The 24,160-nt window shown below is 43.7% G+C and overlaps 1 protein-coding gene and 1 pseudogene across 1 annotated transcript; one reads left to right on the top strand and one right to left on the bottom strand.

Moving 5' to 3' along the window:
- The first annotated feature begins 221 nt into the window (after window positions 1-221).
- On the top strand, window positions 222-22,848 carry NENF (neudesin neurotrophic factor). The gene is made up of 4 exons (XM_006834021.1): window positions 222-398; window positions 19,847-19,907; window positions 21,712-21,815; window positions 22,672-22,848. Exons 1-4 carry the CDS (start codon window positions 222-224, stop codon window positions 22,846-22,848), a joined length of 519 nt encoding a protein of 172 aa, XP_006834084.1.
- On the bottom strand, window positions 3,034-4,472 carry LOC102814358 (annotated as a pseudogene).
- Window positions 22,849-24,160: the final 1,312 nt, after the last annotated feature.

Genomic DNA, 24,160 nt, shown 5'->3' with positions numbered 1-24,160 from the left:
GGTCATATTTCTACTTCCACAATTGTGCAGCTTGGCGGCTCACTGAGGCCCAACAAGCCCAGCACGACCGCAGGAGCAGTGGACGCACTCAAGGCTTGGGTAGGGCACGGAGTCCCGCCACCAGGGCTCGGGCGCGCGCAGGGCGGGGTTTGGGGCCTCCGGGCGGGAGCGCGCGGGTGCCGCCGCCCGGGCCGCTCCTCGCCCTGCTCGGCACGCTCACCATGTCGTACCCCGCTTCGGGGTGGCGGCTGAGGCCACTGGCTGCTCTGGCTCTGGTTCTGGCGCTGGCCCCGGGGCTCCCCGCAGCTCGAGCCGGGCAGACGCCGCGCCCCGCCGAGCGGGGGCCCCCGGTGCGGCTCTTCACGGAGGAGGAGCTGGCCCGCTACACCGGGGCGGAGGTAGGCGGGGCAGCGCGCGTTGGAGGGGCCCAGGGTTGTGCCCAACTTTGGGGCTGGGGAGGTAGGGACCCCGGAGGCCGCCGCGGCCCGCGGGGGCACCCACTCCCGGGCTTGATCTCGGGCTCCGAGACGACAGCCCCGCGCTGCCCTGGAAGAGGCCTGCTGGGCCTCCTTTCCCAGACCCCGACGGTTTAGGGTTTGGGCGAGAGCTGTCTCCCCAACACCAAGAGAAGTTTCGTACTTCCTCCCTTTCTCTTTTCTTCTCTCTCCACCCACAACTGCTTCTTTGAGACTCGTTGCCTACGAAGGGGCTTCAAAAAGTTCTTGGAAGAATTCCTTATCTTTACATTCCACTTTTCCATGAATCTTTTGAAGCCTCGTGGTGCATGAACCTCGGAACTTTTTTGTTTTTAATACCAGCATCTACTAGGGTACCACTTCAGCCTACTCACTGGAATCAAAGCTGGATCTGGTGTTCCTAATAAAATGTCTGCCCCCCAGGGACCGGTGAGAGTTGGGATGATGCAGCCCATCCCTGCTCATTGCTTTTCTGCTCCTGTGTCTCTGGCCACCTCTGCAGCCCTCACATCTAAGCCTTTTTCTCTCTTCTTTTTCTTTTAACTTTTTTTATGCATTGAGTTCAGATTCACAGAGCAGATCATCAGATTTACATTCAACAAATCACACACTTTGTTTGCAATTCCTTCAATGTAACATCACTTAACCCACTTCCTCCAAATAATTTCATTTACAGATAAGGGAGGACAAGGCAAATGACTTGCCCAAGAACCAACAAAACCCAATGCCATTGAGTTGATTCTGACTCATGGGGACCTGGAGTGTTACACCGTAGAACTGCTTCATAAAGCTTTCTTTGCTGTAATCTTTACAGAAGCAAATCTCCTGGCCTTTATTCCGCAGTGCCGTGTGTGTGTGTGTGTGTGTGTGTGTGTGTGTGTGTGTGTATTTAAGAGAGCGAATTGAATCCACCAATCTTTAGATTAGCAGATAAGCACACTACTTTTCTTTAACCCACAATGACCTCAATTCAGAAAGTTATACTTGACGTCCTACTTAAGAGACAAGAACCATGATTAGGGACAAAAATCACAAAAATATCTCATTAGAAAAGAAAATCAACTATCTAAATTGATGAAGGTTAAGAGCCTTCAAGTTAATTCCAACTCATGGCAACCCTGCATATGGTTTGAACCACCAACTTTGTGGTTAACAGTCCAGTGTTTATCCTACAGAGCCACACCAGGACTCCAGGATTTGCAGTGCATCAAGAATGGAGGCATATGGCTAGAAGTGCCGCATTTAGTAATAGACAAACTCAGTTTAAACATTAAAAGGTTCATAATCTGTTTTTTTTTTTTTTTAAGGTTTTTTATTGCAGATTGAGTAAAAGTTTACAGGGCAGATGATCAGTTTTACATTCAACAAATCATACACCTTGTTTCATTACAATGATTATAATTCCCTCCATGTACCATCAGTTAACAGTATTTCTCTCTATTCAGTTTAGCTTTTTTTTAAAAAGTAAAAGCAAAACCACTCTGACATATATAATAATTTTCACCTCCAAAGGGGACATTCTGCAAGTTTGCCTGCTGGCCACCAGCTCTTAGTCCCTCTCTTCTTAGTCCATGAATCTAGAGTCCTCAGCCACTTCCCCTCTCCATGCCCCCATCTCTGGCTCCATCTCTGGCACTGCTGCTTCTCTGCATAAGGCCCCGCATTCTATTTGTGCATTCCTCTCTTGATGGTCTTAGGGTCCTCTGTTTCTGGACTGTAAGGTTAACCACTCCCCTGTTTTTGTTACAAAACTTCTACCTTTACAATTGTGACAGCTGCAATTAGTCATGATACGTTATTCACTATTGAATCATACGAATCTTATCCCCATCTCTTTTCACCAGACTCATCTAGACAAGATGACAGCTATTCAGTGGGGACTCTCTTTCCCCTCATACTCTTAAACTAAACTCCCTCTTAAAACCTTGTAAGCCAGTCACTTCGTGACTTTATCGCCCCTTATTTTAGGTAGCCAATGTCTAAATTGCCTGTCCCTATCTACCCTGTGTACAGAGGGGATAGCATTGATACTTGATGTGAAGTAAATTACCCTCTCTGTTGGGATTTAGAGTTACTGCCTCCATGAGTATAGGTCAGGTTCATCAAATTGTAGCAATTTGCCCTTGTTTCCTTTATAAAAAAAAAAATTTTTTTTTTTTTTTTGGTAATCTTTGTCTAGTCAAGTTCTGATTATCAAGCCATCGAAGCTAGGTCAAATGGGTACTGTCTGCAAGTTTGGGTGTTCTTGTGCATCTCCCCTCACTTCTTATCAGCTGGATGCTTCACTCTCAGCTCTAGCTCTCTGTGGCTATCTTCCCCCTCCCCCCCCAAAAGGTAAATTTCTGTGTATTCATGCCTAATCTTGAAAAGTTGTATAAAAACAAATTTTTTTTCTACCTTCCCCCATCATTCGCACAATTTTTTTCATCAGGTCCAAACGTAATTGAAATGAGGTAGGTAGCTTATTCTACTCGTACCTCTGTCTCTGGTGGGATAAAGGGAAAGCACTATCTCCCGTGGGGAGCGCAGGAGGGAACACTGGTGCTAGGGGAGCTTCTCAGTTGGCGATTCTCTCAATTTCATCCAAGTCATCTGTGTCCAGTCTTTCTATCTTCTTATTAAAATGCTCTGGATCCTACTGAGGATGTTGATGCTGTGCTTGCTGTCCACCATGTTCACGGCCAGGCCCCTCTTGCCAAAGCGGCCGGTGTGCCCAATCCGGTGCAGGTTAAGTCTCATTGTCTGAGTTCCCATCCTCGTCCACAGGAAGGTCAAAGTTGATGACGACAGACACTTGTTCCACATTGGTACCACGGGCACACACTTTGGTGGTCACCAGAACCTTCTCTTTGCCCTCTCAGAAGCGCTCACAGCGGCTCACTGCTCCACCACCATTTCGCCACTCAGCAGAGCCACCTGGTGGCCTTCTTTGGAGAGCTCTGCTGCCAGCCAGCTGGCTGTCTTGCATGTGTGGCAGAAGATCATGGCTTGGGCAATGGTGATAGCCCCGTAGAGGTTACACAGGGCCTGGAACTTCTCATCTCTGTTAGTGCACAGGACATAATATTGCTTGATGGTGTCCAAGGTCTCCTTCTCGTGCTTCAGTTTGATAATGTTTGGGTCTGGGACCACTTTCTGGGCAAACTTCCACATGGAGTCTTCGAAGGTGGGGCAGAGAAGAGCAGCATCTGGCACTTCCTAGGTAGCATCCTTTGGATACGATGCTCTGATCTTGGTAGCCCTGAGTAGCTATTATCACGTCAGCCTCATCCAGAACAAACACCTTGATCTTCTTGGGGTTGATGAACTTAAGCTTGGAGCACCAGTCCAGCACGGTCCCAGGAGTGCCAATGACAATCTGCTCGCCGATTTTGTGACCTCTTTCCAATTTATTGCTTCGAACAGCATAGGCTAGCTTCAGTTCCGGGTAAAACTTGCCCATCTGCTCAATCACTTTTCCTGTTTGAAGAGCGAGTTCATATGTCAAGGAGAGGCACAAATACTGGGGGTATCTGTTTGTGGGTTCTACTTGGCTGAGCATGGCCAACACAAAGGCCATGCTGTCTTTCCAGTACCCGACTGAGACTGGGCAATCAAGTTCTGTGGGGGTTCAGCAAGCATCAGCGGCAGCACATTCTCTTGTATCTTGGAGGGGCAGTTGAAGCCCATGGCATAGATTCCCTGGAGAAGCTGTGGTTTCAGCTGGAGCTCTTCGAAAGACTTCACAGAGTAAAGGGGAGAATTTGGATCTCGTTGCAAGACTTCCACCTGGTTTGTGTTATCCACAAGGTTGCTTCTGATCAGCTTGGTGAGTAAGGACTGGGCAGCTCTGTCCTCTTTTTCTTCTTCATCTGTCTTCTCTGTATTAGCATTGGTCTTGACAATAGCACCATTGGCATCTGGTTTGATTTTCTCTTCCTTAAGATGCAAGTTGCTCAACGACTTGGCTGCTGCTTCCTGTTCATCCACCGCCAAGGCCCATGAGTCTGTGGCCATGGTCCAGGGAGCGAGTGGGGTGTTACGGAGGGTGGTCTCGTCAACCGGCGCTGCGCAATCGTGGGGTCGCTGCAAACCCCTATCATAATCTTTTTATGGACTGGTGTGGCGCTGTAGGATCAGCACTGGACTGGGAACTACAAAGTCTGTAGTTCAAACCCTCAGCTGTTCCTCGGAAACCCTATACAGGCTCGCTATGAGTTGGAACTGACTCGACAGCACTTCAACAACAATCCTTTTATACAATTCAGAAACTTAGTAAATACTGCACTGAATAGGAGATTTTTTTTTTTTTTCAAAGTCATTTGAACACAAAACCAGACCTTAAGTGTACTAATTGGTGATGGAACTTTGGTCAAGCTGGCACAGGTCTATCTTGAGTCTGTCTATGCCACTTTGTAAGGAGCTCTGGTAACGTAGTGGTTACGAATCGAGCTGCGAACCACAAGGTCAGCACTTTGAAACTACCAGCTGTTCCATGGGAGAAAGATGAGGCCTTTCTGCTCCCATAAAGATTTACAGCCTCGGAAACCCTGTACAGGGTCGCTATGAGTCGGAACTGACTCCACGGCACCTAATAACAACAACAATCACATTTTGTGTGAATGTACATGTTCGTGTTTTATGAGAGAAATAACATGTATTTGATTATGGGGTACTGCCTCAGATAGGGCCCCCTAGAGGTGCTATGTATCTTTCTGAATCTGACAAATTCTGAATTCCAAAACACGTCCGGCTGTGGAGTTTCTGCTATAGGATTGTGGATCTGCGTGACATGTCATTCTGAAACATGTGGTGATGGTGGTGGTGTGCCACGAGTTGGTTCCTGTATAGAGACACTGTAAAGGGTTTTCTAGGTTGTAACTCTTTAAAGGAGCAGAAAGCCTAATCTCCCATGACCAACTGATGGTTTGTAGCCCAGCACATAATCCATTACACTACTAGGGTGCCTTTCTGAAACATGTAGCAGTGAATAAGGTCTTATTTCCACTACAGTAAAACAAACGAAAGCCTGAACCTGGGTAAGGTGGAAACCTGTCAGAAAACTCAAATGTTTTTCACCAAGATGAACGATAGAAAAGTGTGAAGACTGTACCCTGTCAACGGTGGAAAATTTGTGAGACTCAGAAAAACAAGGCAATTCCTCGAGCCCTAGCTCTTATAGGTTCCACTGTATATCCTTCTTGCAGGAGAGCCAGGCCAACCCACCAGCATGAAGTCCCACATTCTGCTGGCTGGTTTGCAGTGAGAGCGGGGTACCCCAGCAGAAACCTGCGAGATGTCGCCTTCAGATCTCAAGTCCAGGAAAGGCATGCAAGTTGCTGGTTCCTTTCCCAGAACTACAGTGTATTCCAGATCCACTGACCGATGCCCTGTACCAGTTCCTCCTCTTGGGGTATTTTAAATCTCAAAGTGGCTTCTTGAATCATTCACATGTGGGAGTGTGAGAATACCTATTCCTGTGCTTCGGGCTTAAATTTAACCAATTTCCGTCTAGTTGGTTCTCTGGCATAAATTTGTCCTCTTGAAATACTTGCTAAAATTTGAAACACTGTCTCAGTGGTGGCCTTTCACACCACAGTCTTCACAGTTGTTGATGTGAGTGTTGTATACCCAAACCAGGCCAGTTGCTGTAGAGTCAGTGCCAACACCTGGTGATGCTGTATGTGTCAGAGTGGAACAGCACCGTAGGGTTTTCCGTGACTGAATGTTTGTAAGTACACTGCTAGGCCTTTTTTCCCAAGGTGCCTGAGTGGACACAAACCTCCAAACTTCCTATTAGCAGCCAAGTGTGGCAGCACTCCCAAGATTGTTTAGAGAAGGTAGCGTTGAGGATCTTCATGTAGATGATGTATCATTCATAGAATAAGCATGTCGAACAAATATAAAAATAGGGCAAGAAGGTAAAATGTGTTCTAGGGCCCTTTCTCTGACCCTAGTTCTCTCTGGTAGCGGAATGGTTACAAATTGGCCTGTGAACCGCAAGGTCAGCAGTTCAAAACTACCAGCAGTTCCGCGGGATAAAGGTGAGGCTTTCTTCTCCTGTAAAGATTTATAGCCTCGGAAACCCTGTACAGGGTTGCTGTGAGTCGGAACCGACTCCACGGCACACAACAACAACAAATTCTCTCAAAATTGCCCGTACACAAAGAAATAGTGATTGTGCAGCTTCACTGGTGGTGGTAGCCTTTTTAGATCACCTGTTATAGCAGTATTTTCATGAGAAAGATGAGGATTTCTGCTCCCGGAAATCCTATTCAGGGACACTATGAGTCGGGACCGACTCCACGGCACACAACCACCGTAAGAGGATTTTACTGTTAATTTACAAATTACAGGTCAAAGAGTAGTGTTTAGATTTTCAGTGAGGAAGAATTGGGTTTTAGAATTACAACAGTGTGAGTGTGAATCCTGGTATTTCATTCACTGTTGTTGTTATGTGCCATTGAATCAGTGCCAACTCAAAGCGACTGCACAATAGAGCAAAACACTGCTGGTTCCTGTACCATCCTCATAATTGTTTTTACACTTCAGTCCATGTATTCACTAGCATAGAGATTTTTGGCAAGATTATTTAAATGCTAATAAGCCTCAGTATCCTCATTCACAAAATGGGTATAGTAAAAGCTTTCTCACAAGGTAATTGTAAAAACCAAGGAAATAACATAGCTAGGCCTCCAGGGTGGCACAAATGGCTAACGTGCTGCTGCTAACCAAAAGACTGAAGGTTCACGTCTACCCAGAGGTACTTCAGAAGAAAGGACCAGTGTGATGTACTTCTAAAATTAATATTCTACTCTGACACACATGGGGTTACTATGAATCAGAATAGGTACGTTGGCAACTAGCTACCATATGTAAGTATAATTAAGAATCTTAACATCTATAAAGCACCATCGCAGTTTAAATAAAAAAAGAAGCTCAAACCCATTGCTGTTGAATTGATTCTGACTTACAGGGTACCCTGTAAATTAGAGTAGAATTGCCCGATAGAGTTTCCAAGAGTATACCTTTATGGAGAAGTCTTAATGTGGCACTGTGGGTTAATGCACTGGACTGCAAGTTTGGTTTGAATTGCAAGGCCGATGGTTCAGCTCACCAGCTGAACCTTGGAAACCCTATACCGGGTCGTTATGAATCAGAACTGACTTGACGGCACTTAGCAACAATAATTATTTTTATGGAAGCTTCTCCCTCAGAGCGCCTAGTGGGCTTGAACCACTAACGTCTCTGCTAGCAGTCCAGTGCTAAACCACTGTGGCACCAGGGCTCTTTTCCTAGCACCAGACGACTGTCCCACAACCGTCTTACTCTGCTAGGTTCAATAATTGGTTGCAATGGCCACAGAGAACTCAGATACTGTACTCAGAATTATGAGTTTGCTTAGGGAAGTTGACAGGGTACAAGAAAATCTGAGGGCATTCTCTCACCTCCAGCTCCTCTACTTAAGTGCCTGGAAGCACCCCACTTTACAAGCAAACTTCCTGCCCAAAGTCACTCACACTTACTTGCTCCATGGGCTGGGAAGTCCACACATCTGTCTCGCGCTCTGGTTCTTGGTTCTGCTGCTGCTGCTCCTCTGTCCCTCCTCAGCATCACAGCTTTCTGTCCCTGGGTCCAAGAGGTTCAAAGAGCAGAGTCCTTGGGGTCCAAAGGACACACTCCCCTCCCATCTCTTCTTCTTTGATGGTAGTAAGATCCCTCTCCGGCTTCTGAGATGGCTCATTTTAAACACATGCTAGAGTGCCAGGTTTTTACACCCACAGCTGAATCATATCATCCTATCAAGCTCTTCTCTCACCTTCTCTTAACCAGACCCAGCCGGGCAGAAACATTGTTTGGTGAGAGTTACAGACTATGGCTAGAAGAGACATTGGAGAATTCACTACACCACAGTAAATTCAAATTTCCCGGCTTTCCCTTTGATTCTGCTTAAAATATGGTCATTGTGCCCAACATAGGCCTTTGGTAGCCAGCATATACCACTGGGACCCCAGCCCAGGCAAATGATCAAAAGGTAACGTTTCTGAATGGCTTAAACATACATTTCGGTTCTGGAATTTAAAACAGTATCAATCCAAGCCATTTAGGAACGTGGAGATGTGTGTCAGGACTGCAGGCCAGAGGAATGCACCTTCTTTGCTGCTGGTGTCTAGTCTGCATGTCACATGAGGCGTCTTCAGAATGTTCCCCAGTGGAGACAAGCAGGGGCAGAGGAATGACTTTTCTTTTCTGCTTTTAGGGCTAAGGATTGGTTTATTGAAAAGAGCAGATGTCAGGAAGGGAGTTGCTTTGGGATGAATTAGCAGATTCTACGCTGACCCATGTGGAATGTCATCCTTCAAGAGCAAAACTGATTTTTTACCATCCTCCGAGTATTTTCTGTCTTAATTGGGTTGGAGGACACTGAATGCAAGGATTCAGCATGATTTTGGGGCCTGGAACAACAACAAAAAACCACCAACCTATTCAATTGAGTTGATTCCGACTTTGGTGTTAATGACGAGAACTACTCCACGGGGTTTTCTTTGCTTTTGGGAACAGTTCACCTTTCTTCCATGGAATCCTAAGTGGATTAGAAAAGTCAACAAGTGTAAATTGTTTGTGCCACCCAGGTGAACCAGATGTATTTATTTAACAAATAAAAATGAGAACTTACTGTGTCAAGCATTCTCTTGGCCACTTTAAAGCTAGTTTAATGCTGGCAAACAAGATCATGAAGTAGGTACTATTATTATCATTCCCATTTTTCAGATGAGAAACAAGGCACAGGGAGGTTCAGTAACTTGCCCAAAGCCACACAGCTTGTAATACTAAGAAGAAAAAGTCTGTAAAGGAAATCAAGACAGTACCACTTGCAATAACCAACAAGAATAAAGTACTTAAGAATAAACCTAACAGGGATGTAAAAGACTTACATGAGGAAAACCATAGCACACTTATGCAAGAAACTAAAAAAAGATCTACATAAATGGAAAAACATTTCCTACCCATGGATTTGAAGACTTAAAATTGTGAACATGTCAATACTAATTATTAAAAGCAATCTATAAATGTAATTCAGTCCTGACCCAAATCCCAACAATATTCTTTAATGAAATGGAAAAAACTAATCTCCACCTTTATATAAAAAGGAAGGGGGCCCTGAATAGCTAGAACAATGTTGAAGAAGAAGAACAAAGTAAGAGGTATCACACTTCCCAGTTTTAAAATTACTGTGCAAGCATGGTAAACCAGCCTAGTAGTACTACAATGACAGGCACATAGATTAATGGAACAGAATTGATAACCTAGAAATAAATCTTATCTATCTATGGGAAGCTGATCTTCAACAAAGTGTCAAAGTCCACTATGGAAAACAGTATGGCCCTTTCTTAAAACGTTAGCCATAGAAATACTTTGTGGTCCAGCAGTTCCATTCCTAGGTATGTATCTTAGGGACATAAGAGTAGTGATATGACTCTGTATACAGGGTTGATAGGGATGGGCAACTTAGACATTGGCTAGGAGCTCTGGTAGCATAGTGGTTACGAGTCAGGCTGTTAACCTCATGGTCAGCAGTTCGAAACTACAATTGGTTCTGCGGGAGAAATATGAGGCTTTCTGCTCCCTTAAAGATTTACAGCTTTGGAAACCCTACGCACAGGGTCTCTATGAGTCAGAATCGACTCCATGGCACGCCACCACCATAAAGGCATGATGTGACTAGCTTACAAGTTTTCAAGAGGGAATTTAGTTTCAGAGTGTGCAAGGGAAGGTAGAATCCCCAGCGAATAGTTTTCGGCTTGTCTAGATGGATCTGGTGAAAGGAGATAGGGACAAGATTCTTATGATTCAGTAGTTAGTAATTGTTATTATGAATAATTGTGACTATCAAAACTGTAAAGGTAGAAGTTGTGTAACAAAATGGGGAGTAGTTAATCGTACAGTCCAGGAACAGAGGACTTTAGGACTATCAAGGGAAAAAAGCATAAGCAGAATGTGGGACCCCATCCAGAGAAGCAGTGACACCAGAGATGGAGGCAGAGATGAGGGCATGGAGAGAGCAGCTGAGGACTCTAGACTCATGGAAAGAGAAAGGCTATATGCTGGTGGCCAGGAGGCAGGCTTCAGAATGTACCCTTTGGTTGTTTAAATGATTATATATTCCTGAGTGTTTTTGTGTAATCCACCCCCCTGAAGAACAACAACAGAGGGAATAGAAGCAAATACTGTTGAATGATGATGCACAGAGGAGACCATAATCACTGCAATGAAATGATGAGTGTAAAACCAGTGTTCTCCCATGTAAACTATCACTCAATTCACAATAAAAACTTAAAAAAAAAAAAAAAAAGAGTAGTGATACGTATAATTAATACCTATGTTCCTTGCAGTATTTATTCACAATAGCAAAATGATGGAAACAACCTAAGTACCCATCAAACAGATGAATGGATAAACAAATTCTGATCCATACATTCAGTGGAGTACTATCCAATTACAAAGAACAATGAGGAGCCCATGAAACACTTTACAGCATGGATGAATTTGTAGGACATTATGCTGAGTGAAATAAGTTAATCAAAAAAGACAAATGGTATATGGTCTCACTATTATAAAAAGTCAGAAATAGTTTATACACACAAAAAGCAAAGTTAATTGATGGTTACAGGAACGGCAGGAGAGGGAGGGGGAATCACTTTCTAGATAGTAAACACTTGTTAGCTTTTGGTGATGGGCAAGGCAAGAAGAAATATAGATGAATTCAGCACAACTTGACCAAAGTAAATGAAGACACTAAGAATATGAGAAAAGGGGATAATTTTGGTAAATGCTATAACATAAACAATTATGCAACAACAGTAAAAACAACCAAAAACATATGGGGTTAAGTAGGTAAATATGAATGCATATGTATATATGTGTATATATATATATGAATAGGGCACATGCATGGCAGGGCAATCTGTAGGTATTTATATATACACACTTGTATATGCTGCATTGTGGTTGTTGCTGTTAAGTGCCATTGAGTCAGTTCCAACCTATAGCGACCCTGTATAGGATTTTTGAGGAGCAAGCAGCTGGTAAGCTTGAACTGCAGACATTGCAGTTCAGACTAACTTTGCAGTCCAGCGCATTAACCCTCAGTGCTACACCAGGACTCTGTATGCTGCATATGTATATCTACATAGATTTTACAAAGGAGCTACAGTGACAGAAGCTTCCTAGACATATCCACACAACTCACATGATTGATTTACGGGCTTGAAAGGCTTGGGACCATAGTCTCTGAGGACAACTTAGTCAACTGACATAGTATCATTCACAAAGATAATGTTCTGCATCCTAGTTTGGTGAGTAAATTCTTAAAAGCTTTTAAGTAGCTGTCTGATATACAACTTTCGGTCTCTTCTTACATGAATCAACACTCATGTGCCAATTTGTCATACTGTGGGGACTTGTATGTTGTTGTAATGCTGGAAGCTATGGCACCGATATTTTAATTATCACAAGGGTCACCGGTGGTGGACAGATATCAGTGGAACTTCCAGACTAAAGCAGACTTGGAAGGAAAGGTGGAGTACTACTAAGTGGTAAGCCACTGAAAACCTTATGAATAGCACCAAAACATTTTCTGATAATAGTGCTGAAAACGGATCCCCTAAGAATGGAATGTACTCAAAGTACAATTGGGGAAACACTGCTTCTTCAAAGTAGAGTTGGCCTTAATGATGTGGATGGAACAAACCTTTAGGGACCTTCATTTGCTGATGTGGTGCTGTACAAAATCTGAAGAAACAGCTACAAACATCCACTAAGAATCGGAACATGGAATGTACAAAGTATGAATGTAGGAGAATTGGAAACTGTCCAAAGTGAAATGAAATGCATGCAGATATTCCCAGCATAAGTGAGTTGAAATGGACAGGTATTGGCCAGTTTTTAATACAACAGTCATATGCCAGGAATGCGTCGTGTTCATTATCAAAAAGAATTTTGTAAGATCTGTCTTGAAGTACGATGCTGACTGTGATCAGATAATATCCATATGCCTACAAAGATCAGTTAATATCACTACTATTCAAATTTATACACTAGCCACTAATAATGAAATTGAAGAATACTATCATCTTCTTACATCTGAAATTCATCAAACATGCAATGAAGATGCATTGGTAATTACTGGTGATTGGAATGCTACAGTTGGAAACAAAGAGAACTGCTCAGTAGTTGGAAACTATGGCCTTGGTTATGGAAATGTTGCTGGGGATTGCACACTAGAGTTTTGCAAAACCAGTGAAATTCATTGCAAAGACCTTTTTTCAACAGCATAAATGAATATACAGTGTGGGCCTCACCAGTAATACACAGGAATCAAATTGATTGTATCTGTGGTACAAGATGATAGAGAAGTTCAATATCATCAGCCAAAACAAGGCCAGGGGCAGACTGTGGAAGAGACCATCAACTGTTCAAAAGCAAGTTCAGGCTGAAGCTAAGGAAAATGAAAGCAAATCTGTAAGAGCCAAAAGACAGCCTTGAATAAATCCTACCTGAATTTAGAGATCATCTCAGGAACAACATACATGAAGAAAGTAAAAAAGTCATTATAAAGACATAAAAGAAAATATCAAAATGGATATCAGAATAGACCTGGAAGCTTGTTCTTTAATATGCAGAAACTGAAGCCACTGGAAGAAAGGATGAAGTAAAATAATTGAATAGAAAATTTCAAAGAACAGCTCGAGAAGACAAAGTCAACTATTATAATGAAATGTGCAAACACTTGGAGTTAGAAAACCAAAAGGGAAGAAAATGCTCAACATTTCTCAAGTTGAACTGAAGAAAAAATTCAAGACTTGGGTTGCAATACTGAAGGATTCTGTGTGCACATTTTTGAATGATGAAGAAAGCACCAAAATAGAATGGAGAGAATATGTAGGGTTACTTTACCAAAAGGAATTGGTTGATATTCAGCCATTTTAGGAAGTAGCATATCATCAAGAATGCATGCTATTGAAGGAAGAAATCCAAGCTGCACTAAAGGCATTGGCAAAAAACAAGCCTCCAGAAGAAGTGACTGGCTTACAAGCTTTCAAGAGGGAACCTAGACCCAGAGGACCTGGGGGGCACGGGGGAAGGACTGCATGGAGGGGATTGTAACCATGGCAATGAAGCGATATATAATAGATTGAATGTAAAACCAATGTTCTCCCATGTAAACTATCACATAATTCACAACAAAACATTTAAAAATCAGGACTGATTGTGAGGTTTGGAAATGTAAAGGTAGATGTTTTGTAGCAAGGAAGAGAGTGATTAACTCTCCAGTCTAGGAGCAGAGGTCTCTGGGACCATCAATGGAGAAGAGCCGAGAGCAGGACCCTACCCAGAGAAGCAGCCAGGCCCGAGATGGAGGCAGAGAGGATGATGTGGAGTGATGAAGCGGCTGGGGACTTAGGATCCAGAGAGGGAGAGGGACTGTGTGCTGAAGAATTGGGGGGGGGGGGGGTAGGGTAGGGGGTGGGTTTATAGGGGTATACCCTTTGGTCGATTGATGATGCCAGTGAGGAATTTTCCAGGCCCCGGTGCAGGGTACTAGGGTGTTGGAGTTCAGGAGCAGATGGTCATCTTCGTCCTGTTTGCCCTGCTGCTTTATGTGCCCTCATCATGGTGGCTGGCTTGACACCCTCCAGTGGCCTGACCGCAGACAGAGAGGAAACCCAGATGGTGAGGAAAGCCCTCCAGCCTCCTTTATGTAGGCACTTCCCCAGGGTTCCTCCTGCCCTGGTACCTCTGACCACTCTTTGTCTTCCCTGGTGCTCCTGAGGCTTTGGGATGAATTTCTCAGCTGACTCACACCCTCTCCTAGTCTGAGACAAGTACCTTCCCTCTGTGCTGAGTGTGCCCTATCTCTGTGCTAAGTGTGCCCTCTCTCTGTGCTAAGTGTGCCTTCTCTCTGTGCTAAGTGTGCCCTCTAGTGTGTGGACTGAGTCTTGGGTTCTAAGACTCTAGGTTCCAGAACCGTCTTTCTCTATAATTTGCCCCACAGAATGACTCTAGGCAAGTCATTTCCCAAGCCTGCATACATGTCCTCATCTGACAAATGAAGGTGTTCGATTAGCTTCAAAGCTCCGTTCAGTTTTAACCTAGAGTCTCGCCAGAGTTCCATTCAGACTCTTGAACACTGAATTTTTCTCCATTTTCTTTTAAGATAAAGGAATCCTTCTGACACGGTGGTTAAATGCATTGCTGCTAGTCAAAAAGGTTTAAACCCACCAGTTACTCCACGGGAGAAAGATTAGCCAGTCTGCTTCCATAACCATTACATACAGCCTTGGAAACCCTATTCTCTTCTGCTCTGTTCTAAAGGGTTGCTAGGAATCTAAATGGATTCCACTGCAGGGATTGTTTTATGTTTGTTTTACTTTGGGAGAAGTTTCTACTTACCCTCCACTTGGCTAATTCCTGTCTTTAAAACTTTCAGGAAATTAAAGGAAAGTAACATTTATCCACCTAAACTGCAAACTGCTTCCTATCTCTTGCATTATTGGTTAAACCTTACAACAAACCGTTGTGTGAAGTGCTTTGATTATCCTTCTGTGGTGTTGTAGGAGAAAGCACTGGGCCTTAAGTTCAGTTTGAACCTCAGGGTTGGCGATTCAAACCCACCAGCCTCTCCTTGGAAACCGGATGCAGGGTCACTATGAGTCAGAACCGCAACAACATTACAAAGGAAGAGGGCAATGGCTATTCAGTGGCAAAATTCTCACCTTCCATGTGGGAGGCCTGGGTTTGATTCCTAGCCAGTTCACGTCAAGTGCTTATCTGTCAATAAAGACTTGAGTGTTGCATGATGCTGAGCAGGTTTAAACACAGTGTCCACACTAAGACAAACTAGGAAGACCTGGCAGTCTGCTTTTGAAAATCAGCCAATGAAAACCTTGATCACAGTAGTCCAGTCTTATTGTGTATTGTATCCCCATAGTCAGGGACTCACTCAGTGACAACTTACAATTATAGAAGGAAAAAGCTGAGACTCAGACAGCTTAAGTCATTTGCCTGAGGCAACATAGCTTATATGTGTTGGCTCAAACTCTGTGTGACTGTGAAGCTTGTGCTAGGACCATGACCCCATGGAGACACCTCTTTTGATATACTAGAGAAAGCAACCATCCTGCTATTTTCTTAATGACTTAATTGGAGTCCTGGTGTGGTGCTGTAGGATCAGCACTGGACAGTGAATCACAAGGTCGACAGTTCAAGCCCACCAGCCGCGCCTCAGAAACCCTGTACATGGTCTTTATGAGTCAGAACCAATAGGATGGCACTTAACAACAATAATAACATGATCATAAATAGATTAAAAGTATGATATCTACAGGGATAAGGAAAAAAGTATTGCTATAAAATCATAGAAACCTTAATTAAAAATATAAAAACATAAAGCTATTGCTTCTCAACATACTCTCCATCTAGGTCTGTACATTTCTGAAGGTGGTATTTCCATTTCTCTAACCCTTCTCTAGGAGTCCTGGTTTGGCGCTGTGAGCTAATGTGCCAGACTGCAATGTCGTTTTAACTGCAAGGTCGGTGGTTCAAGCTTACCAGCTGCTCCTTAGAAACCCTTTATAGAGTCACTATGGGTCAGAATCGACTTGGCGGCACTTAACAACAACAACAACAACCCTTCCCTAAAGAATTTAACACTCTTTGATTTATAACTCATCAAAACACCAGTTTTGGTATTCTTGAGGGAGTCAAATTGTGGGGTTTTTTCAATGTTCTTTGAGCTTTGGAAACAAAAAGAAGTCTGAAAGGGCAAGATCAAGACTGTAGAGTGAATGGTTTCCCAATGAAATTCTTGCAAGACCACCCTTGCAGGTGCATTATTGTGATAGAAAATATTACTTACTACATTTTTCCTGGCCTTTTTCTAACCAGTGTAGTTTTCCATTTTCTTAAAGCTTCTTAATAAGCCCCCATGATCGTCCTATGTCCTTTGAGAAAAACTACCTAAATGACACCTTTTTAGAATAAAAACAAAACATATAACTTTCAGAGCTGACTTTGAATGTAATGGTCCCAGCAGAACACCTTGGAAGTTACAGTTTTGATTGGACCCTTTCTCTGAAGGCACCCTAACAAGAAAGACTAAGACAGATGTATTACTGAGAGAACTTGTCTGTAGCCACCCACTGATTGCAGAGGTGCGTGGTTTGTTTGGAATAAATTCTTGCTTGGATGAACTGGAACCTCAGTAGCAATTCCTTTTGATTTAGTCTCATGTTTACACACATTCAACTCTAAATTCTGAAAGATCTTACTTCTGGCCTTCCTGTGGGTGGGGCATGGAACGACACCATGATGTGAAGCTGGTGCCCAGGAAGCTTTTAGGGTGTCTCAGATTACCAAGTCTGCACTGAAGCTCCTGAGGCTTCCCCCATCTGGCCTCTCAGTTGCCATTTCTCAGACCTGACAATCTTTGCCTGCTGGCCCCCTGCCAATAGCTGCCCATCTCTGCTTGATAAGAACTCCCCTTCCCTGTACTGCACACCAGGTATTTAACTGATAAGGCCCTTCCTCTGTTGGGCCTGTGGAATGGTCTGTGTAACAGATGCCCCAGCAGGTGCTAAACATTCCTTTCTGCCCCTGTGTTGTGACTTCCTCTTACACCTTCACCATATAGTTTACTGAGGAGATTAATATTTAATCATTGGAGAAATATAGAAGGTGATGTCTAGATCTGTATCTGAGTGTCATGTTTATTTGAGTGGTTTTTTGTTTCTCACAAAGTGATAAATATCAAACGAAAAGCAATAGAATGGAAAATATGATGAAATACCATAGATAAAATTGCAACCGCAGTATATCCTTCAAAAGTGATGTAAATTCATACTCCACTTGATAAGCAATCAAACTGGAAGAACAAGTCATTCCCATGAAGGAAACCAGGAAATTGCCACAAGGAAGCAAGCATACAGTTTGCTAGCTGACAATGCAGTGTCCTTGAGACGAATCCTTGAGACTGTACTCTCTTGGACCATCTCAGTCAGTGAGCATAATATGACTCATAGAGTTATGTTCCACAGCTTCATTGGGTGAGTAGTTTCTGGGGTCTTAGAAACTTGTGAGCAGCCACCTAAAACAGATCTATTGGTCTCTACCTAAATGAAATAACAGCTGTTATTGTTAAGTGCTGTTGAGTTGGTTCTACCACACAGTGACCTTATTTATACAGCGTTTCCAAGGAGCAGCTGGTGGGTGTGAACTGCTGACCTTGTGGTTTGCAGTCCAGTGCTGGTTCTACAGTGCCATACCAGGAGTCCCTCAAGTAAAAAAGAAAAGAGGAAAATCTAAGACTCCAAAAAGAAAACGAATATACAAGACTATAGTCTACACAAACCACAGCTTCAACTGCCCTGAGACCAGAAGCACTACATGCCCAGCTGCCTCCACTACCAGTATTCTAATCAGAGTCACAATAGATGGACACTGGTAAATGTGGAAAAAATTCCTTTTTTAAAAAAAAAGGAAAAAACGCCAACAACAAAAAAACAAATCTATGGGACTGGCTGAATCTGGAGGACTCCCTGAGACTATTGTCCTGAGAAATTGTTCAAACCATGAACTGAAACTAACCCCAGAGGTCAGCTTGTAGCTAAACAGCAAATAATCTAAAATATAATATCACCCATAAGTACAGTGTTCAGTTCTGTTGTACATAGGATCACTCTGTATCGGTACCAACTTGGTGGCACCTAACAACCACAACAACATATGCAACCAAATAGTCAACAAATGCTTTAAAATAGAGATGAGACATAAAGGCACAGGGAAATTAGATTAATGGAAAAAGAACAACCAGAATAGAAATAGGAGTGTTCACACATTGTAAAGAATGTAACCAATGTCACTGAACAACTTGTGTAGAAATTTTGGGGTAGGAACCTAAACTACTGTGCAAAGCTTCACTGGAAACACCAAGTATTATTTAAAAATAAAATCATTGTTGTAAAGTGTCATTGAGTCTGTTCTAGCCCTTAGCGACCCAGAATAGGGTTTCCGAGGAGTGGCTGGTGAGTGTGAATCACCAACCTTGCAGTTCAAACTGACCTTGCACATTAGCCCGCAGCACCACACCAGGACTTCAAAAATAAATAACCTTGATAAATTGGTGGGAGCACTTGTCCACAAAATCAGCAGATTTTCTGGGAGATATCTTGAGGAGCCAGTTGTTGTTAAGTGCCGTTGAGTCGGTTCTGACTCATAACGACCCTATATAGAGTTTCTGAGGAATGGCTGGTGAGCTTGAACCGTTAACCTTGCAGTTCAAACCATCCTTGAAGTCTAGCGCATTAACCTACAGCGCCACATCAGGATTCCTAGGAGCCAGTTGTTGTTGGTAGTTGTGTGCTGTGGAGTCAGTACCAACCCATAGCAACCCTGTCTAGGGTTTCCAAGACTATAAATCTTTACAGGAGCAGAAAGACTCATGTTTCTCCCATGGAACAGCTGGTAGTTTCAAACTGCGTGACTCGTCATTAGGGAATCTTAATATGCATCCATTTCTGAGCTCCTACTATGTGCCTGCCAGGTGCTCACTCACATACACTGTTTCATTCAATATTCCTGAAAAGTACCAGCACCAGTTGCCATCAAGTCGACTGTGACCCATGGTGATTTTCCATATGTGTCAGAGGAAACTGCTCCATAGGGTTTTCAGTGACTTGATTTTTCTGAAGTAGATCACCAGGTCTTTCGTCTGAAGCACCTCTGGGTGCATTTAGCAGCCAAGTGCATTCACCACTTGCAGCTGCCCAGGACTCTTTCTTGAAAGGTAGGCAGGTGTTATCCCCAGTTGGCAACTGGAGAAATGATGTGACAGGGATTTGTTGCCTCAGCCAATTGCTTAACTTCTCTAAGCCTTCATTTTCCTATCTGCTGAATCCACTCATGAAGACACTTGACTATATGTCAATGAAGTCCACTCTTCCTTCCCTACCCCTGCCCAGGTAGAGGAAGTGGGATTAAGAGATGTTTCATTGTGGGGATTGCAGCCAGTGAGATGAAACAGAATGTGTATGAATTGTTGAATGGAAAATGAATCTGTTCTATAAGCCTTCATCCAGTTTATAATAAAAAGTAAATAAAACAAAACCACAGCCTACTCAGAGGCATTTCGGGAGTAAGGCCTGGCTCTTTGCTTCTGGAAGGTCACAGCCATGAAAGCCCCATGAAGCACAGTTCTAGTTTGTATCACATGGGTCTCCCTTAATCAGAACTGAGTGCTTTTCAATTTCATCCCTTTCTTTAACTTTCGCCATTGCTCTTGGCTGGAAAAAGATTTTACTAGCCTGTGCAGCTTCTCCCTGTGCTTATTCTAGGAAGACCAGCCCATCTACATGGCGGTGAAGGGCGTAGTGTTTGATGTCACTTCTGGAAAGGGTAAGTAGCTTAGCTTGGCTTTTGAATCTCTGTTTCTGGGGTACTGAAGAACCAAAGTGGAAACTGGAGGTGTGAGAAAAGGGAAGGCATTGGGCAAGTACTTTTTCTTCCATCTTAAGTAATCAAGTGGAGTCCACAATCTTGTCAGTATTTCAGTTCAGCCTTTCTCAGTCCAGGTGTGACATTGTAGGATAAGCACTCCACCAAAAGGTTGATGGTTCAAGCTCACCAGCTGCTCCTTGGAAACCCTATGCAGGGTTGCTGTGGGTCAGAACTGACTCCACAGCACACAACAACAGTGCCGTGCTGTTTACAAAAGCCTTCTGTGTCTGTCCATTGTCTGTAGAGTCAACATCAAACTTGATCATTTACCCTAGTTGAAGCAGTGAGAAAAACCTTGTTGCTCCTTTATGTAGAAGCCCTGATAGTACAAATGATTAAGTGCTCGACTGCTAACCAAAAGGTTAGTAGTTTAAATCCACCGAGCAGACTGGACAACCTGCCCCCATAAGCTGTCGTCTAGAAAACTATATGGGACTGTTCCACTCTATCTCATGTTCCCTGAATCGCAATGGGCTGGACAACACTTAAAACAACAACTCCTTTAGACTGTCAGGATGCTTTTGAAGAAAAAGGTTGAGCTTTAGACTATTTCTGTCTTTTCTTTATTACCAAATTTAAACGGTTGCAAAATTAGGTATTTTCAAGTATTTCAACTATACTCTCAGGAGTCCTGGTGTGGTACTGTGGGTTAGTGCACTGGACTGCAAAGTCATTTCAACCATCAGGTCAGCAGTTCAAGCTCACCAGCCACTCCTTTGGAAACCCTATACTGGGTCATTATAGGTTGGAACAGACTCAATGGCACTTAACAACATACTCTTAGGTGACATGACAAAATAGAAACCAAGTGTGGAGTCCACCTCAAAACAAGTGTTCATAAAGAATCAACATCATAGAGCATCATAGATTATTTTAATCATTTGATGGTTTTCCTAATTGTAACTAGAGTCCTGGTGTGGTGCTGTAGGATAAGCACTGGACCGGTAATGGCCAGGCCGATGGTTCAAACTCACCTGCCACTCTTCAGAAACTTTACAGGGTGGTCATGAGTCAGAATTGACTCGATGGCATTTAACACATCAACAGTTGTCAGTACAAATGATATTACGGTGGTAGTTGTTATAATGTTGTTACGTGCCATCAACTAGGTCCAACTCTTAGAGACCCTGTTTATGGTTTCTGAGGCTTTAAATCATTGCAGGAGCAGAAAGCCTCATCTCTCTTCTGCGGAGCGGCTGGCAGGCTCGAACCATGGGCCTTGTGGTTCACAGTCCAGTGCTTATTGTATGGAACCACCTCCCTCTCCAGTTCATGTAATGGTTCATTTTTTATTTGATACTAAACACTAGGGGATGGAAATAGACTTGACTTCCACCAAAATGTAAGAATACCAAGCATTTTTTGTGTTAACATTCTTAATGTTGTTGTTATTGTTAAGTACTGTAGAGTCGGTTCCGACACATAGTGACCCTGTACAGGGTTTCCGAGGCTATAAATCTACGGGAGTAGAACGCCTCGTCTTTCTCTATGGTAGTTTCAAACTGTTGACCTTGAGGTTAGCAGCCCAACTCATAACCACTACGCTACCAGAGCTCCTTAACATTCTTAATAGTTTAAATTAAAAAAAAATTTTTTTGTTGTTGTTGTTATTGTTGTTGAGAATATACAGAGCAAAACATACACTAGTTCAGCTGTTCCGAATGCAGGCCCGTACTCACTTTCTCTCCCTTCCTCCCTGCAGAGTTTTATGGGAGAGGAGCCCCCTACAATGCCTTGACCGGGAAAGACTCCACCAGAGGTGTGGCCAAGATGTCCCTGGATCCTGCAGACCTCACCCATGACACCGTGAGCCAGATTACAGGCCATTGTCTTTATGTCCCACTGTCTTGGATGTGGACCTCAGGGCAATAGTGAAGCTTCACAACTGGCTAGTTTTCACTCAGGGTGGGAGTGGGGGGTGGACAGCCATTTTCTCAAGACAGATATCTTACCATACCACTCTTACTCAAAAACCTTCCATGGCTCTCCACTGCTTATAGAGTCAAGTCCAATCACTTGTGAACCTGTGAGCTCACTCAGTAACCTTCACAGTGTGATCCCAACCTCATCTCCCCTGAAGCCCCGCGCACAGAAGCAGATGATGACGTCCCCGCCTCCTGCCCTAACCTCTTGCTACAGTGCAGTAGATGAATTAGATTGGTCTCCCTCTATATACATGCTTCTCTGAAGGGAAAACAACAAATCAAATACAGTCATTTCCGGACTTAAATAATGCCAACAGCAAGACTGACCTGCCTGTGCTTTGGGTGTACTCAGTACCACTAGGCAGAGCTGATGAAAATCTTAAGTCACAACATTATAGAATGGAATTAAGGAGGAAAAAGATGGCTATGTGTGTAAGGGGAAGTGTGCAGAGAGCAGGTAGGCTTAGCCCGGCAGGAAGGGGGTGGGGCACAGACTGCACCCCATGGATGTTCTCTGAGTTTGCAAGACCTAAATGAGTTAAACGGCAACCAGTGTTGAAGTCATTGCTGCCCCTCTTCAGCAATCAGTGGTCTGCAGTTAGCTTTGTTGAGATAACTGTCTTGCTCTTGAATTCAGACTGTGGGTGGGCAAGGTGGGGATGGAGAGAGGCCAGTGCCAAACCCCAGTCACTCACCCCCTCCCGGCCCCACTATTTCGTGGGGCTTTTCTCCCCTAGACGGGGTTGACAGCCAATGAGCTAGAATCCCTGGATGATGTCTTCACCAGAGTATACAAGGCCAAATACCCCATCATCGGCTACACAGCCCGCAGGATCCTTAACGAGGATGGCAGCCCCAACCTGGATTTCAAGCCCGAGGATCAGCCCCATTTTGACATCAAGGATGAGTTCTGATGGCCATCTACAGGGTCAGGGTTTCAGGAGGGATGAGCAGGGGGGCAACTCGGTGTAGATCTGAAAAATCTGCTCCCTGAAGCTTCCGGATCACCCAGCTCTGAATAAAACTGATATTTAACCTGAAGCTGTGACTTTCTTGTCATTATAGGCAGGTTATAGGTAACTTGGCCGCACACCAGTCAGGTTGGTGATAATAACTTCTCCTGGATCCCAAAGGAGCTCTGGTAATGTAATGGTTATGATAATAACTTCTCTTGGATCCCAAAGGAGCTCTGGTAACATAATGGTTATGAGTCAGGCTGTTTAATCTAAAGGTCAGCAGTTTGAAACTACCCGCCGTTCCTGGGAGAAGATGAGGTTTTTTGCTCTGGTAAAGATTTACAGCCTTGGAAACCCTATGCAGCGTTGCTATGACTTAGAACCACTTCCATGGCACATAACTACCACCACCACCACCTGGATTGCATATGTCAACATGCTTACCTGCATGTTTTCATGATGAGTGGCCTTTTTTTAAACTTTTTATTGAGTGCCAGTTTACAGACAAGATTACTAGCTTTACATTCAACAAATCATATACTTTGTTTCATCTCACTGATTCAATCCCCTCCCTGCAACAACAGTTATCCTGCTTCCTCCCAGAGGTTCCTATTTGCATTCCACCCACCTTCCCATCCCTTCTCTACTTTGTCGTTAGGAATATGTTGCCCTTTTGATTTTGAATGATTGACCATTCCATGGTGAGCAGACCTTACTAGTATTATTGCACCCCCTCCCCCCTACACTTGGTGTGGAGCTGTAGGATCAGTACTGGACTGCAAACCATAAGTTCAGTGGTTCAAACCCACCAGCTGATCCTTGGAAACCCTGTACAGGGTCGCTATGAGTTAGAATTGACTCGACGGCACTTAACAACTACATAAACCTATCTAGAAGTTCTGATGTAACGCTGTAGGATCAGCACTGGACCGCAAGTTTGGTTTGAACCGCCAGGTAGGTTCCAGCTGCTCTTTGGAAACCCTATACAGGGTCACTATGAGTTGGAACCAACTCAACACAACAAAAATGACAAATAAGCCTATCTATTTCTTGGCTGAAAATGAGGCCACGAGGGTGAATTTCTTTCTAGGCCTGAAAGGTGGTCAAGGGTCACAGACACGGGTTCCTCCAGTCTCTTTCTGACCAGTAAACCCTGCCTTTATTATTATTAATGAATAATGTTGAATTTTGTTCCACATTTCCTCTCACTCTATCCAGAACCCTCTAATGTGATCCCCTTCAGGGCAGTTGGTAGTGGTAGCTGGGCGCC

The sequence above is a fragment of the Chrysochloris asiatica genome, unplaced genomic scaffold (genome assembly GCF_000296735.1).
Source record: "Chrysochloris asiatica unplaced genomic scaffold, ChrAsi1.0 scaffold00009, whole genome shotgun sequence".
Lineage (NCBI taxonomy): Eukaryota > Metazoa > Chordata > Mammalia > Afrosoricida > Chrysochloridae > Chrysochloris > Chrysochloris asiatica.
Note: the sequence above shows the minus strand (reverse complement) of the source record. Positions and strands in the feature narration are given on the sequence as shown.